The 17,390-nt window shown below is 40.1% G+C and overlaps 1 protein-coding gene across 1 annotated transcript; it reads right to left on the minus strand.

Annotated features, from left to right (window-relative positions):
- Positions 1–13,080: 13,080 nt before the first annotated feature.
- Positions 13,081–17,029, minus strand: LOC126994093 (uncharacterized). Its single transcript, XM_050853342.1, has 5 exons — positions 16,709–17,029; positions 16,239–16,302; positions 15,519–15,687; positions 14,815–14,956; positions 13,081–13,183 (listed from the first exon to the last, which is right to left on the minus strand). Exons 1-4 carry the CDS (start codon positions 17,012–17,014, stop codon positions 14,824–14,826), a joined length of 672 nt encoding a protein of 223 aa, XP_050709299.1. The 5' UTR covers positions 17,015–17,029; the 3' UTR covers positions 13,081–13,183; positions 14,815–14,823.
- Positions 17,030–17,390: the final 361 nt, after the last annotated feature.

Raw genomic sequence — 17,390 nt, forward strand, 5'->3', positions numbered from 1 at the left:
TGGAGCAGGATCAGATGTGGTAGCACTTGGACGTGGAGCAGGATCAGATCTAGCCAGGGCTTGGTATCTCTCAGGATCAGGACCAGATGTCCCAGGAATTTCTTGACTTCCCTCAGTCTTTTCTTCATTACATGTTGCAGGCTACCCAGCTTCTGATTTTAATTTCTCAAGTGCTTTTAAAAAATGAATCCTGTCTCCAATACAGGGAACCAGCAATTCTGCCATCCGTTCTGCCATCTTCAATAGTCTTCATTCATCCACTTTCTTTTCTTTTTGGGATATATTAATATTTTGAGCCATCCATTTTTTTCTTCTTTTGGGGAAATATTAATATTTTTATGTAGTGCCATACTTATTGCAAACAACACAACAGTCGGGACAAAACAAAATATGGAAAATTTTGAAAATATGAAAAGTTAACAAGGTATTCAGGCCATTAAGTGAATATGTGGAGAGAATATTTGAATATAATTTGTTCTTTATTGCAATGAAAATAGGTAGAGGGAAAGAAGAAAATATGCTTATGTGATACTCATAAAAAAAAAAAAATATATACACTGCAGAGTGTATCTTTACAAATACAGTGGTGACCATTGAAAATGATGTGTTTTGATTGCCATGTCATGCCAACTTCATGAGCACCCAAAAATACTATAAAGTGACATTTATATATTTAATTACCTTAGACTTTTGACATGCCTTGCATTATTGAACATAATCAGGAAGATTCTCTAGGTTGATTTTAAAATTAAAATACTTGAATTTCAAATTTAAAAAGTTGACTTACAAAAAAAAAATAATGAATTTCAATAAGAAAAAAATGTTATTAAACTGAATAACATCTTTGCCTCTCACCCTCCCTCCTTCAATGACCCCTTACTACACCCCTTTTCCTCTCTCCCTTCCCCCTTCAATAGTCATCCCTCCCCCCCGCGCCTTAAACATTAACACTGCGGCCTGTCTACTCCGTGAGCGTCAAATCAGCACCCAGCCACACCCGAGGGCAACGCCCCGCCCCGCCCCGCACAGTCCACACAGCCCGCTCGCCCCGCCTCGCACAACCAAGTCTCCTTGAAGGTGTCTTGGCGCTTGTTTCTTCCTACGACACAACTAGTCGTAGGTGCGCACTTTTCTTCGCCAGGCAACTCGGACCTTTGAGGGTGACTGGTGGGCGTATATTGTCTGCCTGTCGCCCCTCCCACCACCGCTGCCAACCGACGGACGGCAGACCCTGCCACCCCTGCAGTCCTGCCCCACCACCGGCGAGGCGAAGGACGCGAGCGTGCTGAGTAGTGGGGTATCGAATTGCTGTCTTCGAGGTTTTTAGCACATTTTAGCTAACACCTTCTCTTCCTTACCGAAACACAGGTTTCTGAGGCTACTGACAGCAATCTCTACTCTGTTCCCTCCTACTATCTCTATCCTAATTTTAAATCCAAAGCTGGATGTTGCGCCTACGTGCGCAACGACATCACTTGCTCTCGTGCCCACGACCTTGACTCTTCTGAATTTTCCACCATCTGGCTAAGACTTCATTGTCATTCTAATACTAAATATATATTTACTTTTTATCTCTCACCTAACTCTACTAACTATGTAAAACTCTTTGACTATTTGAACTCTAAAGTGGAGCGCATCTTGACCCACTCTCCCTTCGCTGAAATCTCCATCTTGGGAGATTTCAATGTTAACCACCAGCTTTGGCTTTCATCCTCTTTCACTGACCAGCCTGGTGAGCAAGCCTTCAATTTTGCTCTCCTCAACGACCTAGAGCAGTTGGTTCAGCACCCTACTCGTATTCCCGACCGTCTTGGAGACAGGCCCAACATTCTAGACCTCTTCCTTACCTCTATTCCTTCTGCTTACTCTGTCAAACTGTTATCTCCGTTGGGCTCCTCCGACTTAACCTTATTTCTGTATCCTGTCCTATCGCTCCTGTACATCCTCTGAACCCACCGAGGATGCGATGCTTCTGGCATTTTGCTTCAGCTCGGTGGGACGAACTGAGGATGTACTTTTCCGATTTCCCGTGGAATGATTACTGCTTCCAGGAGAGAGACCCCTCTGTGTGTGCTCTGCGCATCACAGAGGTGATTGTCTCTGGAATGGAGGCATACATTCCACGTACTTTCTCTACTCCTCATGCTAAAAAGCCTTGGTTTAATCATGCTTGTTCTCGTGCTTTTAAAGATAGAGAGGCAGCTCACAAAAGGTTCCAGAGCCTTCGAACTCCCACCAACTTTGATCTATACATTTCAGCCCGGAATCGTGCCAAATCTATTCTCCAACTTACCAAAACTTCTTTTATAAATAGAAAATGTCAACACCTTGCTTCTTCTAATTCTTCCCGTGACTTCTGGCATCTAGCCAAAAATATTTCCTCCAATTTCACTTCTTCCTCTTTCCCTCCTCTCCTTAACCCTGACGGCAGCACTGCCGTCTCATCTGTCTCTAAGGCTGAACTCTTTGCTCAAACTTTCTGTAAGAACTCCACCTTGGACGATTCTGGGCATATTCCTCCTACTCATCCCCCCTCTGACTCCTTTATGCCTGTTATTAAGATTCTTCCTAATGATGTTTTCTATGCCCTCTCTGGCCTCAACTCTCAGAAGGCTTATGGACCTGATGGAGTGCCTCCTATTGTCCTTAAAAACTGTGCTTCTGTGCTGACACCCTGCCTGGTCAAACTCTTTCGTCTCTGCCTGTCAACATCTACCTTTCCTTCTTGCTGGAAGTATGCCTTCATACAGCCTGTACCTAAGAAGGGTGACCGCTCCAATCCCTCAAACTACCGTCCTATTGCTTTACTTTCTTGTCTATCTAAAGCTTTTGAATCAATCCTTAACCGGAAGATTCAAAAGCACCTCTCCACTTCTAATCTTCTCTCTGATTGCCAGTATGGATTCCGCAAGAGGCGTTCTACTGGCGATCTTCTTGCTCTCTTAACTGACTCTTGGTCATCCTCTCTTAACAGTTTCGGTGAAACTTTCACTGTTGCGCTAGACATATCGAAAGCCTTCGATAGAGTCTGGCACCAGTCTTTGCTTTCTAAACTGCCCTCTTTCGGATTCTATCCCTCTCTCTGTTCCTTTATCTCCAGTTTCCTCTCCGGCCGTTCTATCTCTGCGGTGGTAGACGGTCACTGCTCTTCCCCTAAACCTATCAACAGTGGCGTTCCACAGGGCTCTTTCCTATCACCCACTCTCTTCCTGTTATTCATCAATGGTCTTCTTTCCATAACAAACTGTCCTGTCCACTCGTACGCCGACGACTCCACTCTGCATTATTCAACTTCTTTCAATAGAAGACCATCACAACAGGAAGTACACGACTCCAGACTGGAGGCTGCAGAACGCTTAACCTCAGACCTTGGCTATCATTTCCGATTGGGGCAGAAGGAACCTTGTGTCCTTCAGTGCCTCAAAAACTCAATTTCTCCACCTATCAACTCGACACAATCTTCCAAACACCTATCCCCTATTCTTCGACAACACTCAGCTGTCACCTTCTTCAACACTAAACATCCTCGGTCTATCCTTAACTCAAAATCTCAACTGGAAACTTTATATCTCCTATCTCGCTAAATCAGCTTCCTCGAGGTTGGGCGTTCTGTATCGTCTCCGCCAGTTCTTCTCCCCCGCGCAGTTGCTATCCATATACAGGGGCCTTGTCCGCCCTAGTATGGAGTATGCATCTCACGTGTGGGGGGGCTCCACCCACACAGCTCTTCTGGACAGAGTGGAGGCTAAGGCTCTTCGTCTCATCAGCTCTCCTCCTACTGATAGTCTTCTACCTCTTAAATTCCGCCGCGATGTTGCCTCTTTTTCTATCTTCTATCGATATTTCCACGCTGAGTGCTCTTCTGAACTTGCTAACTGCATGCCTCCCCCCCTCCCGCGGCCCCGCTGCACACGATTTTCTACTCATGCTCATCCCTATACTGTCCAAACCCTTATGCAAGAGTTAACCAGCATCTTCACTCTTTCATCCCTCACGCTGGTAAACTCTGGAGCAATCTTCCTTCATCTGTATTTCCTCCTGCCTACGACTTCAACTCGTTCAAGAGGAGGGTATCAGGACACCTCTCCTTCCGAATTCGATCTTGCTTTTGGCTACCTCTTCTGATTCTTTTTTTTAGGAGCAGCGACTAGCGGGCTTTTTTTTATTATTGTTTTTTTGTGTGCCCTTGAGCTGCCTCCTTTGTTGTAAAAAAATATATATATATATATATATATATATATCTACAAATATATATATATATATATATATATATATATATATATATATATATATATATATATATATATATATTTTTTAGATATATATATATATATCTCTATATCTATCTATATATATATATATATATATATACAATGATACGGTTTCCGTAATTACACCACTTGTAACATGATTTCAGGTGAAGTACTATTATTATGTTCACGTGTTTAGGCGTGTGGGGGCGATTCTAATCTATTAGATTTTTTAGCTGTTGATTTTTCTGGCGTGTGGATGTTTAATATTTTTCTTGAGTAACATTGTTACGCATTTTCTGTATAATCATTCATTTTCTTTTCTCCTTTCTTTTGTATATTTTATTGCACAGTGGAGAAGTTTATTTTTCTTGAGTATCATTGTTACGCATTTTATGTATAATCATTCATTTTCTTTTCTCCTTTCTTTTGTGTGTTTTATTGCACATTGGAGAAGTTATGTCTTGCTAAGCCTCACTCATTATTCTTTTTCCTCTTTTATTATGCATTTTAAAAGCATCGGAGAGGAGTGAGCACATACTTAGCGGTGAATGATTATTACTTTATTTATTTTTGCAGTGATATTTTTTTTTCTTTTACCATTTTACTCCTCATTTTACTAGTATCTCTTTTTAATGGCTGAGAAACCTGACGCGAAGTTACAAGCTATCACCGAGGACTATGACGGGTGGGTAGAGAGAAATGACAGTGCCGTCACGGATAACGGTAACTGTCATGAAAGGGGTGGTAGCAGTCTTCAAAGGGTGCTTGCTCCTCCTTCTACGCTGCATGAGCAACCAAGAGGTATTACTATTTAGTTACCTTAGTAATCCCACAATGGCTTCTGCCCCTAGTCACCCGCTAACAGCAACAGCAGTTAGGCCTTTCGCAGGGTAGCAGGGGAGGCAGATTATTCGACCAGGGACTTCTTGTTTCAAAGTGAGATTGTCATGGACATTCATTCGTGTCAAATCCGGGAGATAAAATATCTCTCAGCCACTCGAAGGTCAATCCTGTGAACGGGAGAATGGCCCTCATAAACAGGAGCGCGTTCACAGGACGGAAGGATTATGATGCGTTTCGGTCACTTTTTCTTGAAACAATTGGGGAAGATGGGCAACACAGCCTCGTAAAGGGTGTAAATTTTGCTGTGGACACTGTGCAAACGAGTGGCCTTTTTAACAGGCCAGTGGACGCCTATAGGCTATCTACTGATTTTATCTCGTGTTTTAAACAAGGAAACTGGACAGATGGAGAAACCATTTCTGTAGCTAATGCTACATTATTACTAGAGTTCCTTGTGTACATGATTGTCCTTAAAGTTCCTCTTCGAAGGAGTGCAGTATCCCTTGACTACAGCCCCACTGGCAACCTACACGGTTTTATCAGCCAACTTTTATGGCACTTAAAGTAATTTTGGGTCCTTTTTGAAGCTTCTTTTGCCGTCGGAGAGGGGGGCCTTCGACCCTCTGACCTAAACCTTTTTGGGTGTCACCAGCGATAATAAAAAAAAAATATCCTTGGTGTGTTCTTTTACCCGTGGTTTAGGCAGAAATAGTTAGATAAATAGGTGGACGGAAATTTGAGCTTCACGATTTTTTTTTTTTAATACACAATGTGCATAGTGATCGTCTCCAAAAACTAGCGCCGGCTTGAGGTTCAGCCTGACGCTGCTTTGTCTATCTTTCCACCATACGACTGTAACCTGCATCCTCGCATTTACTAATTTATATTTGGTTCCTGAGCTGTTGCCTGCATCTTTTTCATGCGAGAAGGGGAGTCCTTGAGTAATACTTTTCACTCTAACCCACTATTTTATTTTACTGCTGAGTTGATGCAAGGCAGTTAGTCTTCTTAATTTAATTGGAGCCGTAATGACCAAGGGTGTAGACTAACATAGGGATAGGTACAATTTAACCTTGAACCTCATGTGCTTCTGCTTAAAACATACTTTTTCTCTGCAATGACAGACCTAACTAAACTTGAGCAGATGGTGTCCCTAACTTTTATTGTAACCATCATGTGAATATCTGTAAGCTTTGGAAGTATGCAGACAAGTCTTACTTACCCTTTGCTTGACATACCACTATTACCCGTTACGGAAATTATTTTTGGCGTCACAGATGTCAGTCATCCACGTTCGTTACGATCGAGGGATAGGTGGAAATTTGTCTTTTTAATTTGATGTTTATTAATGCTGGAATTACTTTAATCGATTATGCTGGAGTTATATATTTTAGTGATATTTGTTCCAACAGTGATTTCACAACTTGGTGACAGGATTTTTTTTTTTACAGTACTGTAGACCTGTCAAACTGAGCATTAGGAGTTAGTGGTGCTGACTGCCGATGCTTCTAAGGTTTTCCAGACTTGTCCTTGTTATCACATTGTAACTATTAGGAGACTCTACGGATAACATTACCTCTTTCCACACAACCTTATCTATTGTTGTAAACCCCACCCGTCTCAAAGGTGTACCGAGGGTAACGACACTGGTAATTAATTGTCACGCAACGGATGAGTGTTTCTCTGCGACAGTTTTGTGTCCAGGTGTGACTCGAAGGTTCAGTGTGTAGCAGATCTTCTTCAAGGATTGTTCCTTTTTCTTATTACTATTCCAAATAGCTCCATTACCATGTATCCCAATGACAGTTTAGTCAATTTAATTTTTCTAGGATGTATCATGTAAATAATTTTTCGAGCTATTATTTTGTTATTTTTCGGAATAGTACTCAACTCCACGTCCACGACTCTAGCCCTATAACCTCAACCTGTATGTACAGTCGGCTATAGAGAGTAGTGTCACACTGTCCAGTAAGTTTCGTTCAGAAAGCGACACCTGGCAACCCCTCCACGCGACATGAAAATTATTATATCCTATCGAAATCGTACTGTTGTGGTGATCGGTGGTCACAGGTGCACTCTCCATAATTTTAAGATAGATATTTATCAAAAGTGCCCGTCGCTAACGCTTAATAAATATTTTTTCTTTAGGCTTTGTCGCTACATTTTGACACGAGCTTTTAGTTTCGGTCAAATTTAGTCAAGAGCAATTCTAAGTTGTTTATCAAACTATGATACATTTAAAAATATACTGCACTTATTAAGGGAGATTGTTATGCCTTTTAACTTAAAAAATAAATCCCTGACAGCCGAGATCTTGTTCTTTATTAAAATAAATTATACGTAATAATAGGCTATAAACGTTCACATGATGGCGTCGTCGACCGCGGGCTTTTCCTTGCTCGCACTCCACACACACACACACACACACACACACACACACACACACACACACACACGTATTTATACTTAGATATTACGTAATCTTCACGGAGAAATAATTTTAGATTTTTTATGATCTGAATTGTCTTTGAGGCTTTATAGTGACGGGAATTAAGGCTGCGAGTTAAACAGACCCTCAAGCCTATTTGCTGTTTGATGGTAAGGAGCATTAGTTACTGCCTGCCTCTGTGAAGGACAGCATTGCACACGGTATTTTCAAAGTTTAAGAAGAAAAAGTGTTTCAGACTGTTCGTGATGTTTTACCTCGTCGTCATCATCATCATCATGTAGAAGACATTCATTATCGCATTTCTAAATTGAATTCATGTAATCTGGTATATTTCTAACTACATTATATTATGATATAATATAATATTATACAATATTATAAATATACGGTCACACACACACGGTACACACTGATACGCGTCACTAACATCGCCAGTGAATGCGTCACCGTGGTATAGTTGCCAGATACCGCCACCAGGCCAAACATTCTGAAAACCGTGATACTACTCTCTATCGTCGACTGTACATTACCCATTTTTTGTTACTTCCATGATTATTATCATTGGCATTTCCCTATGTTGTATTGTTAGGCGGGCTCTGACTTTTGTGATAATCTTTAAAGCAACTATAACGAGACCACGCTTAGCTAGTACACTTTGGGCGACTTTAACATGGATAGGTACAGCAACGTGTAAAGGTGGGGTGAGCCGCGAGGTTGCGACTTTCAGGGAACCGACTGATGTAATGTGTATATTATAATGTACATGTGAGTGTGACAGTGTGTCTAAGCACAGGCTCAGTGCCTTTGCCAGGATGTTATGGAACACGTCAGAGCTGATGGCAGTGGGAAGCTGTGATGAACTGTCACTAGGATCAGCAAATGATGACTTTCATCAACAGTCATCAACCGGAACCCACACCCTTCCGGACGAACTAACAAGCAAATAAAACGAGCGAACAGCAGGAATACGGGGAGAAGTCGAGAGAAGACAGCGGGCAGCAGGCGGGCCAGTGGTGCTCGCCGGTCCCGGGCACGTTGGTGTGGCTGGCTCTGGTGTGCGTGCGACTCGCTCACGTAAACTGTAAACTTTATGTACAACTGTTAATATAGTTAAAATTACATTTTGTATTGGTATTGCCCTAAGAGAGAGATAACTAAAGTGAACTAAAGTGAACTTATAACGGTTACCGCTCGGCCAAGTAAAGGGCTATTGTGTTATCTCACCTACTACTATCAAATTGTGGAAGCAGGCAACGGTACACCGGACCTGACGTGAGATAGCAGTTCGCGCCTCAAACATTAACACTTAACACTCGCCACATTAAAAGTCACGCTTAAAAGACGTTAACAAAAGTGGTGAACAGCGGCTTACGGACCTCTCCGAAGTGTTATATCTCTCTAATATAACATAACATAAAATGGTGGCTGGTGGCCGCCTCGTCGTTAACCACGTTAAAAAAGTAACACCTTAAAAAGCCACAACAATGTTGGACCAGGGTATTATTCGGCATTCCCGATCTCCGTGGAACTCGCCCTTGTTCCTAGTCCCTAAAAAGGACGGAAGTTTCAGGCCTGTCATCGATTATAGGAAAGTAAATGACGTGACTGAGGATGATAGGTACCCTCTGCCCGTTTTAGGTGACTTGTTAATGTCCCTGGGGCAAGGGAATACTATTTTCAATAGTCTTGACCTTTTAAGTGGGTACTGGCAGGTGCCGATGGCAGCTGAATCCAGAGAGATTACAGCCTTCAGTACCCCTAGCGGTCATTTTGAATGATTAAAGACGCCATTCGGCCTCAAAACCGCACCCATTACTTTTCAGAGGATGATCAACACATTGTTCTCAGACATGATAGGCAAAGACGTCAACGCATATTTAGATGCTTTAACCATATGTAGCAAGGATGGCGACAGTCACCTAGCTAAATTAGAAGCAGTTCTGCTTAAACTTAGAGACGCTGGCCTTAAGGCCAATCTGACTAAATGTGAATTTTTAAAGCCAAAAATCATCTTTTTAGGCCACACCGTTGATGGAGATGGAATCCACACGATGGACGATAAAATATCGGCCATAAAGAATTTTCCGCAACCCCAAATCGTCGAAAACGTTCGGTCTTTCCTTGGGTTGTCCGGCTACTATAGGCCTTTCATACAAGGTTTTGCCAAAATTGCTTCGCCTCTAACGCAACTTTTAAAGAAAGAGGTACTTTTTTTTATTGGAATGCCCCACAACACAAGAGTTTTACCGACTTGAAGTCAGCGTTAATCAATGCTCCCGCCTTGGCTTTCCCGAACTACAACGTCCCTTTTACACTTTATACAGATGCCTCAGCCCCAGGTTTTGGTGCTGTTTTGATGCAACCGGACGCTCGCGGTAAAAATCGCGCCATTGCGTACGCAAGTCGTAGTTTAAACCAGGCTGACTCGATCTATTTAGTGACCCATCAAGAAACCCTAGCGGTTGTTTGGACTCTTAAACATTTTAGGGATATTATCCTTGGCTCTCCTATCACTGTCTTACGGACCACGCACCAGTCACCGAGATTTTTAAGGGTAGAAACCTTACCGGTCGACTCGCAGGGTGGTATCTGACCATCCAGGAATTTTGGCCGACCTTTAAGTATTTACCTGGTCGCGCGAATGTCGTCGCGGATTCACTGTCTAGAAACGTACCTGTTGGCTCAGTGACAGAAACGCCTACTGAAAACCAAATTTTCACTCTAAAGGATTTAGCAGCAGCCCAGCGTCGACAAGACGTTTGTGGTAAAGTAATATACGCTCTGGAGTCGGGTGATGAAACAAGTCTCCCGCCACTACCTGTGTCTTTTTCACAATTTTTTTTTTGTCACAGGAGGACGTCTTGTGCCGCTACTGACCCCACAAAAAGGAGTCTGTCGCACAGTTTGTGATACCGGAGTGTTATGTACCGGCGGTGCTGAACTTAGCTCATGACGCGGTGATCGCTGGTCACCCGGGGAAGGAACGCACATTAACAGCGGTCCGAGCGGTCTACTTTTGGCCAACTATGCGTGTAGACATTGACGCGCATGTGGCTAAGTGTGTCAAGTGTGCCGAGCATAAAGGAACGGTGCCTAGGCCTGCGCCGATCCTAGAATACCCGCCCCCTGACTGGCCTTGGGATGTAGTTTCTATTGACTTGCTACAGCTTCCCGCCAGCCACCAGGGCTCTATAGGTACCTCTTGGTTTATGTAGATCACTTGTCGCGGTACGTTGTGTTAGCCCCGGTGAAAGATAAATCTGCTAAGTCCATTACTCATGCCCTAATAACTCATCTAATTTGTCCGTATTCCACACCTAGAGTGTTGTTAAGTGATAATGGAACCGAATTTCGAAATCAACTTTTAGCAGAAATATGCAAACAGTTTGGCATTACACAATCTTTTACAGTCAGTTATCACCCAGCCAGCAACGGCCTTGTTGAACGCGCAAATAGGAAATTTTTAGATGCCTTGCCCCCGGTCGTAAGCGGACTTCAGCATACCTGGGAGGACTGGCTAGCATATGTTGCAGCAAGCGTACACTGTAAAAAAAAATCTGTAAATTTTACAGAAAATTCACTGGTAATGTGGCTGCCAAACTTTATCCGTAAAATTTACAATTTTCTGTAATTTTATTTTTCTGTAAAACTTTACAACTTTTCCGTAAATGATGTTCCGTAAAATTTACAGCTTTATGTATTTTTATTTTCTGTAAAATATTACAGTATAATTTCTGTATACGATTTACAGGAATTACTTGTAAATAAAATGGGTAAAAGGGGAAATTACCTGTAAAAAAAATGAGTAAAAGGGTAAATTACCTGTAAAAAAACGGGTAAAAGGGAAAAAATGTATTTCTCAATTTTATTGTATTTTACTGGAATTACAATACTGGTCCAAAATATTTGTAGTTTACAAGAACTAGTGAATAAATTAACAGTAAGAAGTTGTAAGAAATTTCTGGTTAATGTCCACATTATTTACTCTTTATGTTAGCAGCACAGTATGCAAACCCTTAATATATCAATCCAATTGGGGTGAAGACTGAATCGAGAAAACAAAAAAAAAAAAAAAAAAAAATAAATAAAAAAAAATAAAATAAAATAATATATATATATATATATATATATATATATATATATATATATATATATATATATATATATATATATATATAAATATATATATATATATACAGTAGTACCTTGAGATACGAGCAGCCTGACATACGAGTTTTTGAGATACGAGCCACGATTTGGTCCGTTTTTTGTTTGAGATGCGAGCGTAATTTTGAGATACGAGCACTAAAGAACACTAAATAAAACTTTTTCTTTTATTTCATATATATTTTTATGCATTGATAAAGTATACTGTTGTTGTTTGACATACGATTAGACTGACTTACGAGCTAAGTTACAGAACGAATTAAACTCGTCTCTCAAGGTACTACTGTATATATATATATATATATATATATATATATATATATATATATATATATATATATATATATATATATATATATATATATATATATATATAATGGTGTCATCATTTGCCCTTTTCCGTATAAACCATTTTATCAGCAAAGCAGAAGAAAGTTTGTTTACCTCTGTATGTGTAGTACCGAGTATACATGAGCCAAGAGAAAAGTTTTGTATATGCAGAAAAGATAGGATATTAGAAAAATCATGTTTGATAAAGACCAAATTAGATATATCAAGGTTCAATACTGTATACAACTTATCATGTGAAGCAGCAAATACAGATTTGTGTCAATTCCTACAGTAATGACAACCAAAAACTTTTGACTGCATATCCTAAATCAAGAGCAACATTTTTCATGACAATCGTTTTAAAATGAATATACTGCGGAAAGCTGACTATTCAGCGCTTACGAGGCTTTTGAATATTTACCAACAATATTATTATATACACAATAAAATACTAAAACTAAAATTCAGTACTTAGAATAACTTACATCGACGGCTACACTTCAAGAACCTTTTTTTAATATGAACGATACTTTTCTTAACAGATCTTGAGTATCACATATCTACCTGATTTGGCAGGACACAGAAGTACAAAATATTCCTTATCTCTGTAGGAAACACTCCACCTGAGCCAAAGTACACAAAAATAAAATCACCATTCTTAAGGTAAGAGAGAAGCATTAAAGGAATGTAAGGTTTATCATATGCCAGGAATGCCTATTTGACAGGCTTGTTAAATGCTTATTTCCTTGTGTTCACATGAAAAAGATAATCTAGCCTTTGGAATCTGAATGAGGTAAAAGGAGAAATTACCCGAGCAAAGTTTTAAAACTAAAGCACCATAAAATATTATATTTATCCATGCACACACACACACACACACTAATATATATATATATATATATATATATATATATATATATATATATATATATATATATATATATATATATATATATATATATATATATATATATGTGTGTGTGTGTGTTTCATTACAAAGGACCATTCCAGAAAAAAAACCTTACTTGTAGAAATTTCATTACACTGTGCATCATCAGGCATGGAGAGTACTTTGATACAGTCGAGTAGCGCTCAGTTTCTATCACCTTCCAGTTCCTTCCCCTCCACTGGCTGACAGCACCTGTAATAATTAAGACCAAGATATAAACATGAAACAAAATTGGCATTGCTGTCTTGATTCTTGAACACGTAATATTACATGAATATCAGCTAGGTACATACTACAGGGCAAGATGTTTATTTATATTGAAGAAAACTGACTAAAGAAAAGACCCACTAAGCTTCCAGATAAGAATGACCAGCCCCCTTCCACTGTCACAAACATACAACCAATTTCAAACTGTCACTACGTATTCATAACATCGCTAATAAAATTTATAAGAAAATAAGTAATTTTTTGGTGTGGTAACACTATAACACCTCTAATAAAAGCTATAAATCAACAAATAAATTTTGGGTGTGGTAGCAATAGGAGGAGATTCTGGGCAAAATCAAATGGTAAATCAATGAATGAAATACATAAATGTACATGAACTTCCTGGAGGCTACTTTCAGTTAACCAAATCCTATGAAGTGCTTCACAATTTCTTGGGAAAAAAATAATGAGCATTATTAAAGACTGAGTACGTGTCTCAACGGAGGTAATGGGGAGACAACAGGCTAAAAGGTGTAAAGACGGCAAAGTTGGCGAATTCCGATATTTGGGGTTCATGGTACAGTAGACTCACGTTTATCCGACCTCCGATTATCCGACCCTTGAGGGGGTTGGATAGCAAGTCGGATAACCAATTTTTTAATTGTTATTTGTCTTAAGACTTCACAAACAACACAAATAATTACACAATACACAGCTGTCTAGGAATCATGAGGGTACATTTGTACCACCCCGGCCCTTTGCTTGCCTTAGGTCCATGCAGTGTACTAAGAGGGAAAAAAGGTAGGTTTCTTTCTTTCTTTATTTTTTTAATCCATATTTTATACTTTCAGGGGGTGCATAGGGCAGCTTAGGTGCTGTAGAGCCTGTATAAATAATTTCAGAAAAATTTTTGCTTTTTTTTTATTTCTAACCCGCTCAACCAAACTTTTCACTTATCTGACCACTCTCCGGTCCCGTTGGGGTCGGTTAAACGAGAGTCAACTGTACAGGGTAATGGAGAGTGTGGTAGGGAGGTAAAGAAGAGAGTTTAATCAAGATGGAATAGATGGAGAAAGACAGCAGGAGTGATATGTGACAGCAAGGTTTCCGCAAGAAAAAAAGGGAAGATTAATAAAACAGTAGTGAGACCCGCCAAGCTGTACGGTATGGAAACAGTACCACTAACTTTTTCAAAAAATAACAAAGAGGCAGAGTTGGAAGGAGCGGAATTGAAGACGCTGCAATTTCCTCTTGGAGTGACGAGGATGGATAAAGTCAGGAATGATTACGACATAGGAATAACACACGTACGCCAGGTTGTGGAACAAAGCAAGAGAGGCGAGGCTGAGGTGGTTTGGACATGTCAGGAGGAGAGACAAGGAGTATGTGGGGAGGAGGATGCTGGACAAGGATCTACCCAGCAGGAGGAAGAGAGGGAGACCAAAGAGAAGATTTATGGATGCTGTGAAGGGAGGCATGCAAGTGGTGGGCGTGACACAGGAAGACGCAGAAGACCAAGCGCGTTGGAGAACAGTGATTCGCTGTAGCGACCCCTAATGGGAGCAGTCAAAAGATTATTAAAGATTAAAAATGTTTTCAGAAGTAATGAATATTACCTTGTGGATTTAGCACCTCCACTCTACATCAGCAATAGCATTAATCAGGGACAGAACTCTGGGATGGACTTGGGTGCGTCTCTTGCAGTGCTTCTTTACTTCAATCTTGCTGCCCCGCTCTGGATTGATGCCAACAAAGCATCTGCAATGATAGACAGAAATATACGTGTTGTAAATACTGGAATTTTTTCTTCAGCCTTAACAACACTATGTACTAAATTTAATATGTAAGCTATAACTGCATACCACAGAAGTAGATGTTGCTCATTAACAATCTACTCAGTTTCAAAAGAATACCGTAAAGATATTTTAGAAGAAAATTATGATTTCTTGACAGGTAACAATGGAATTTTTTTCTTTGTTCTAGCCTGTGTGCACCGGTAGGCATTATGTGTCCTTTGATGTCGTTCAGGGCAGCCCGATAGTGGTGGAGGCAAGGATTTTATAGTGACACTTTTAGAAACCCATGCCCCCCCTCCCCGAACTCAACTTTGTTGCATGTGCAACTAGATTTCGGTTATCAGGGTGACATGTAGGTGATTTTACGACACTCGGCGTATGACACAAAGTTTCAAGGTGGCACTGGTGGGGTTCGAACCCATGCATAGACATCAGTCCGACCCCACGCTCACCACCTTATCCATTCGGCCCCCGCCTCCCTCTAGACATTTTTACCCTTAAGTTCCATTTAAGAAAATAATTACCTTTGAATGAACTCCAGTGTCGATGCAGAATCAACAGGGTACATTATATTGAAGTTGTAGTAGGAGGCCAGCAGCATAGCCAGCCCAGTAGTAAATGTTGCGATATGGTCAGTGACAACAACACCATCAATTGACAACATATATCTGGTTGCCGTCAACCTTGATGCCCCTGAAATGTAATAAAGAAAATTAACATGCCTCTCTTGTAATTTTATGATACACCTCTAACATCCTAACCGCTCCGTCCACCCTTCTATGCTTAAGACAGAACTGCTTTTAGATGTTTAACCTCCTCCACCTCCAGCCTTTGTCCCAAAAGATCATGTAATAATAATAATAATAATAATAATAATAATAATAAAATAATCAAAATAATGATAATAGTTTCACCTCTCTTCTGTATAGTCTGTAGGGTGTTGCAATATAATTAACTTTGCCTGCTTTCTCTCCTTACAGCACTCATCACTCACCCTAAGCATCATTCTACTGAATGTATCCTTTTTTCCCCCCCGAAAAAAGCAATATTATCCATCTATATGCAAAATTACCTCCATAAACTGAATTATTCAATATTTTTGCCATAAAATTGTGTACTCCTACCACAATTTACACTGTTAAGGGTTGCAGCACTAAACCTCCTTTGGTTGCATATCATTATCCATAAAAATAAAAGCTAGGTTTCATGATAATATTGGTAAATATCAGCCAAGCTTAACTTACCAAAGCCTATTAAACATGGTGTCTTGGGAAGGTCCTTTTCCAATTCAGGTCTAGCTGCAGTTGGCTGAAAAATGAATAAGCAGAAATAAATATAAATGAAAGCCTTCACACTTAGGGAACATATAACAAATTACTCCTACAAGAACAACACAAACACATAGAGCACAATAGGCACAAAGAGTTCAGAGATACATGCAAACGGACAAAATGACAAGACATACATACAGGTGCATGGAGACAGACAGGTACTCGGTGCGACGCACAGGTACAGATGGACGAACAAACACAGAGAAGGTTCACTTCAAGGGGTTAAAATCTTCCAGTTCCCAGAACTCAGCTGTCAAAGTACTGTACTACTACGCATTGTTAGAGGCACACAATGTATGATCATATTGGAATTTTTTAGATCATCAGTTTAGTATGGTATTTACTTTTGTATACAACTTGAACTATTAATATAGAAAACTAACCTTTACACATACATACAGAGAGTCTTCTTTTTCATTTAGGTAAGACATAGCAGCACAGATCATAGCTGCTACCTCTGCATTGCCATTATCAACAGAGCATTTAGCCTCCACAAGTTCCTGTTGAATTCTCCTTATATTCATGTTTGGTTCTTCTTCTATCCATTTTAGAATTCGTGCTCCCTTACTAGCAATGGCAGACTCTACTTTTTCACTTATGTTAATGCCAGTGAGTTCCATAAAATGAACGAACATTCCTGCTGCCTCAAATAAATAAGGCCATTCTATTTTTAAATGAAGAACATCCATTTTCCTTTGTATGATGTCTTGCCTTTGAGAAAAGTAGGTATCCTTCATCAGCTATTCCACTTCATCATGAAGTTTTTCTTTGTATTTCTGTTTTAATAAGCTTTGCTTATCTTCTTGTGTTGTTTCTGATTCCCCCTCTGGGTAATCACTCGGCATATAATTAATGCATCCATACTTATCATGCAAGTATATTTTGGTGACTGGACCAGCTCTCACAGCATCTTCCTCTACGTTTCCTTTTGAATGAGTTACTGTCATATTTTCTATTTATGTTGTCAAACCGTGACTGCAATTGTTTCAGAAGGGAATCATATCCAGTACCAACACGAGTGCCTTCAATCTCATCTAGGAAAGACTGAGGATATGTCTTCACAAT

The sequence above is a fragment of the Eriocheir sinensis genome, unplaced genomic scaffold, assembly GCF_024679095.1.
Source record: "Eriocheir sinensis breed Jianghai 21 unplaced genomic scaffold, ASM2467909v1 Scaffold72, whole genome shotgun sequence".
Taxonomy (NCBI): Eukaryota; Metazoa; Arthropoda; class Malacostraca; order Decapoda; family Varunidae; genus Eriocheir; species Eriocheir sinensis.

Coding starts and splice junctions, on each gene's coding strand:
- LOC126994093 (XM_050853342.1), bottom strand. CDS start 17,014: ATGGATGTTCTTCATTTAAAAATAGAATGGCCTTATTTATTTGAGGCA. Junction 16,303..16,708: donor CTCTGTATGTATGTGTAAAG/GTTAGTTTTCTA, acceptor TTCATTTTTCAG/CCAACTGCAGCTAGACCTGA. Junction 14,957..15,518: donor ACACTGGAGTTCATTCAAAG/GTAATTATTTTC, acceptor CTATCATTGCAG/ATGCTTTGTTGGCATCAATC.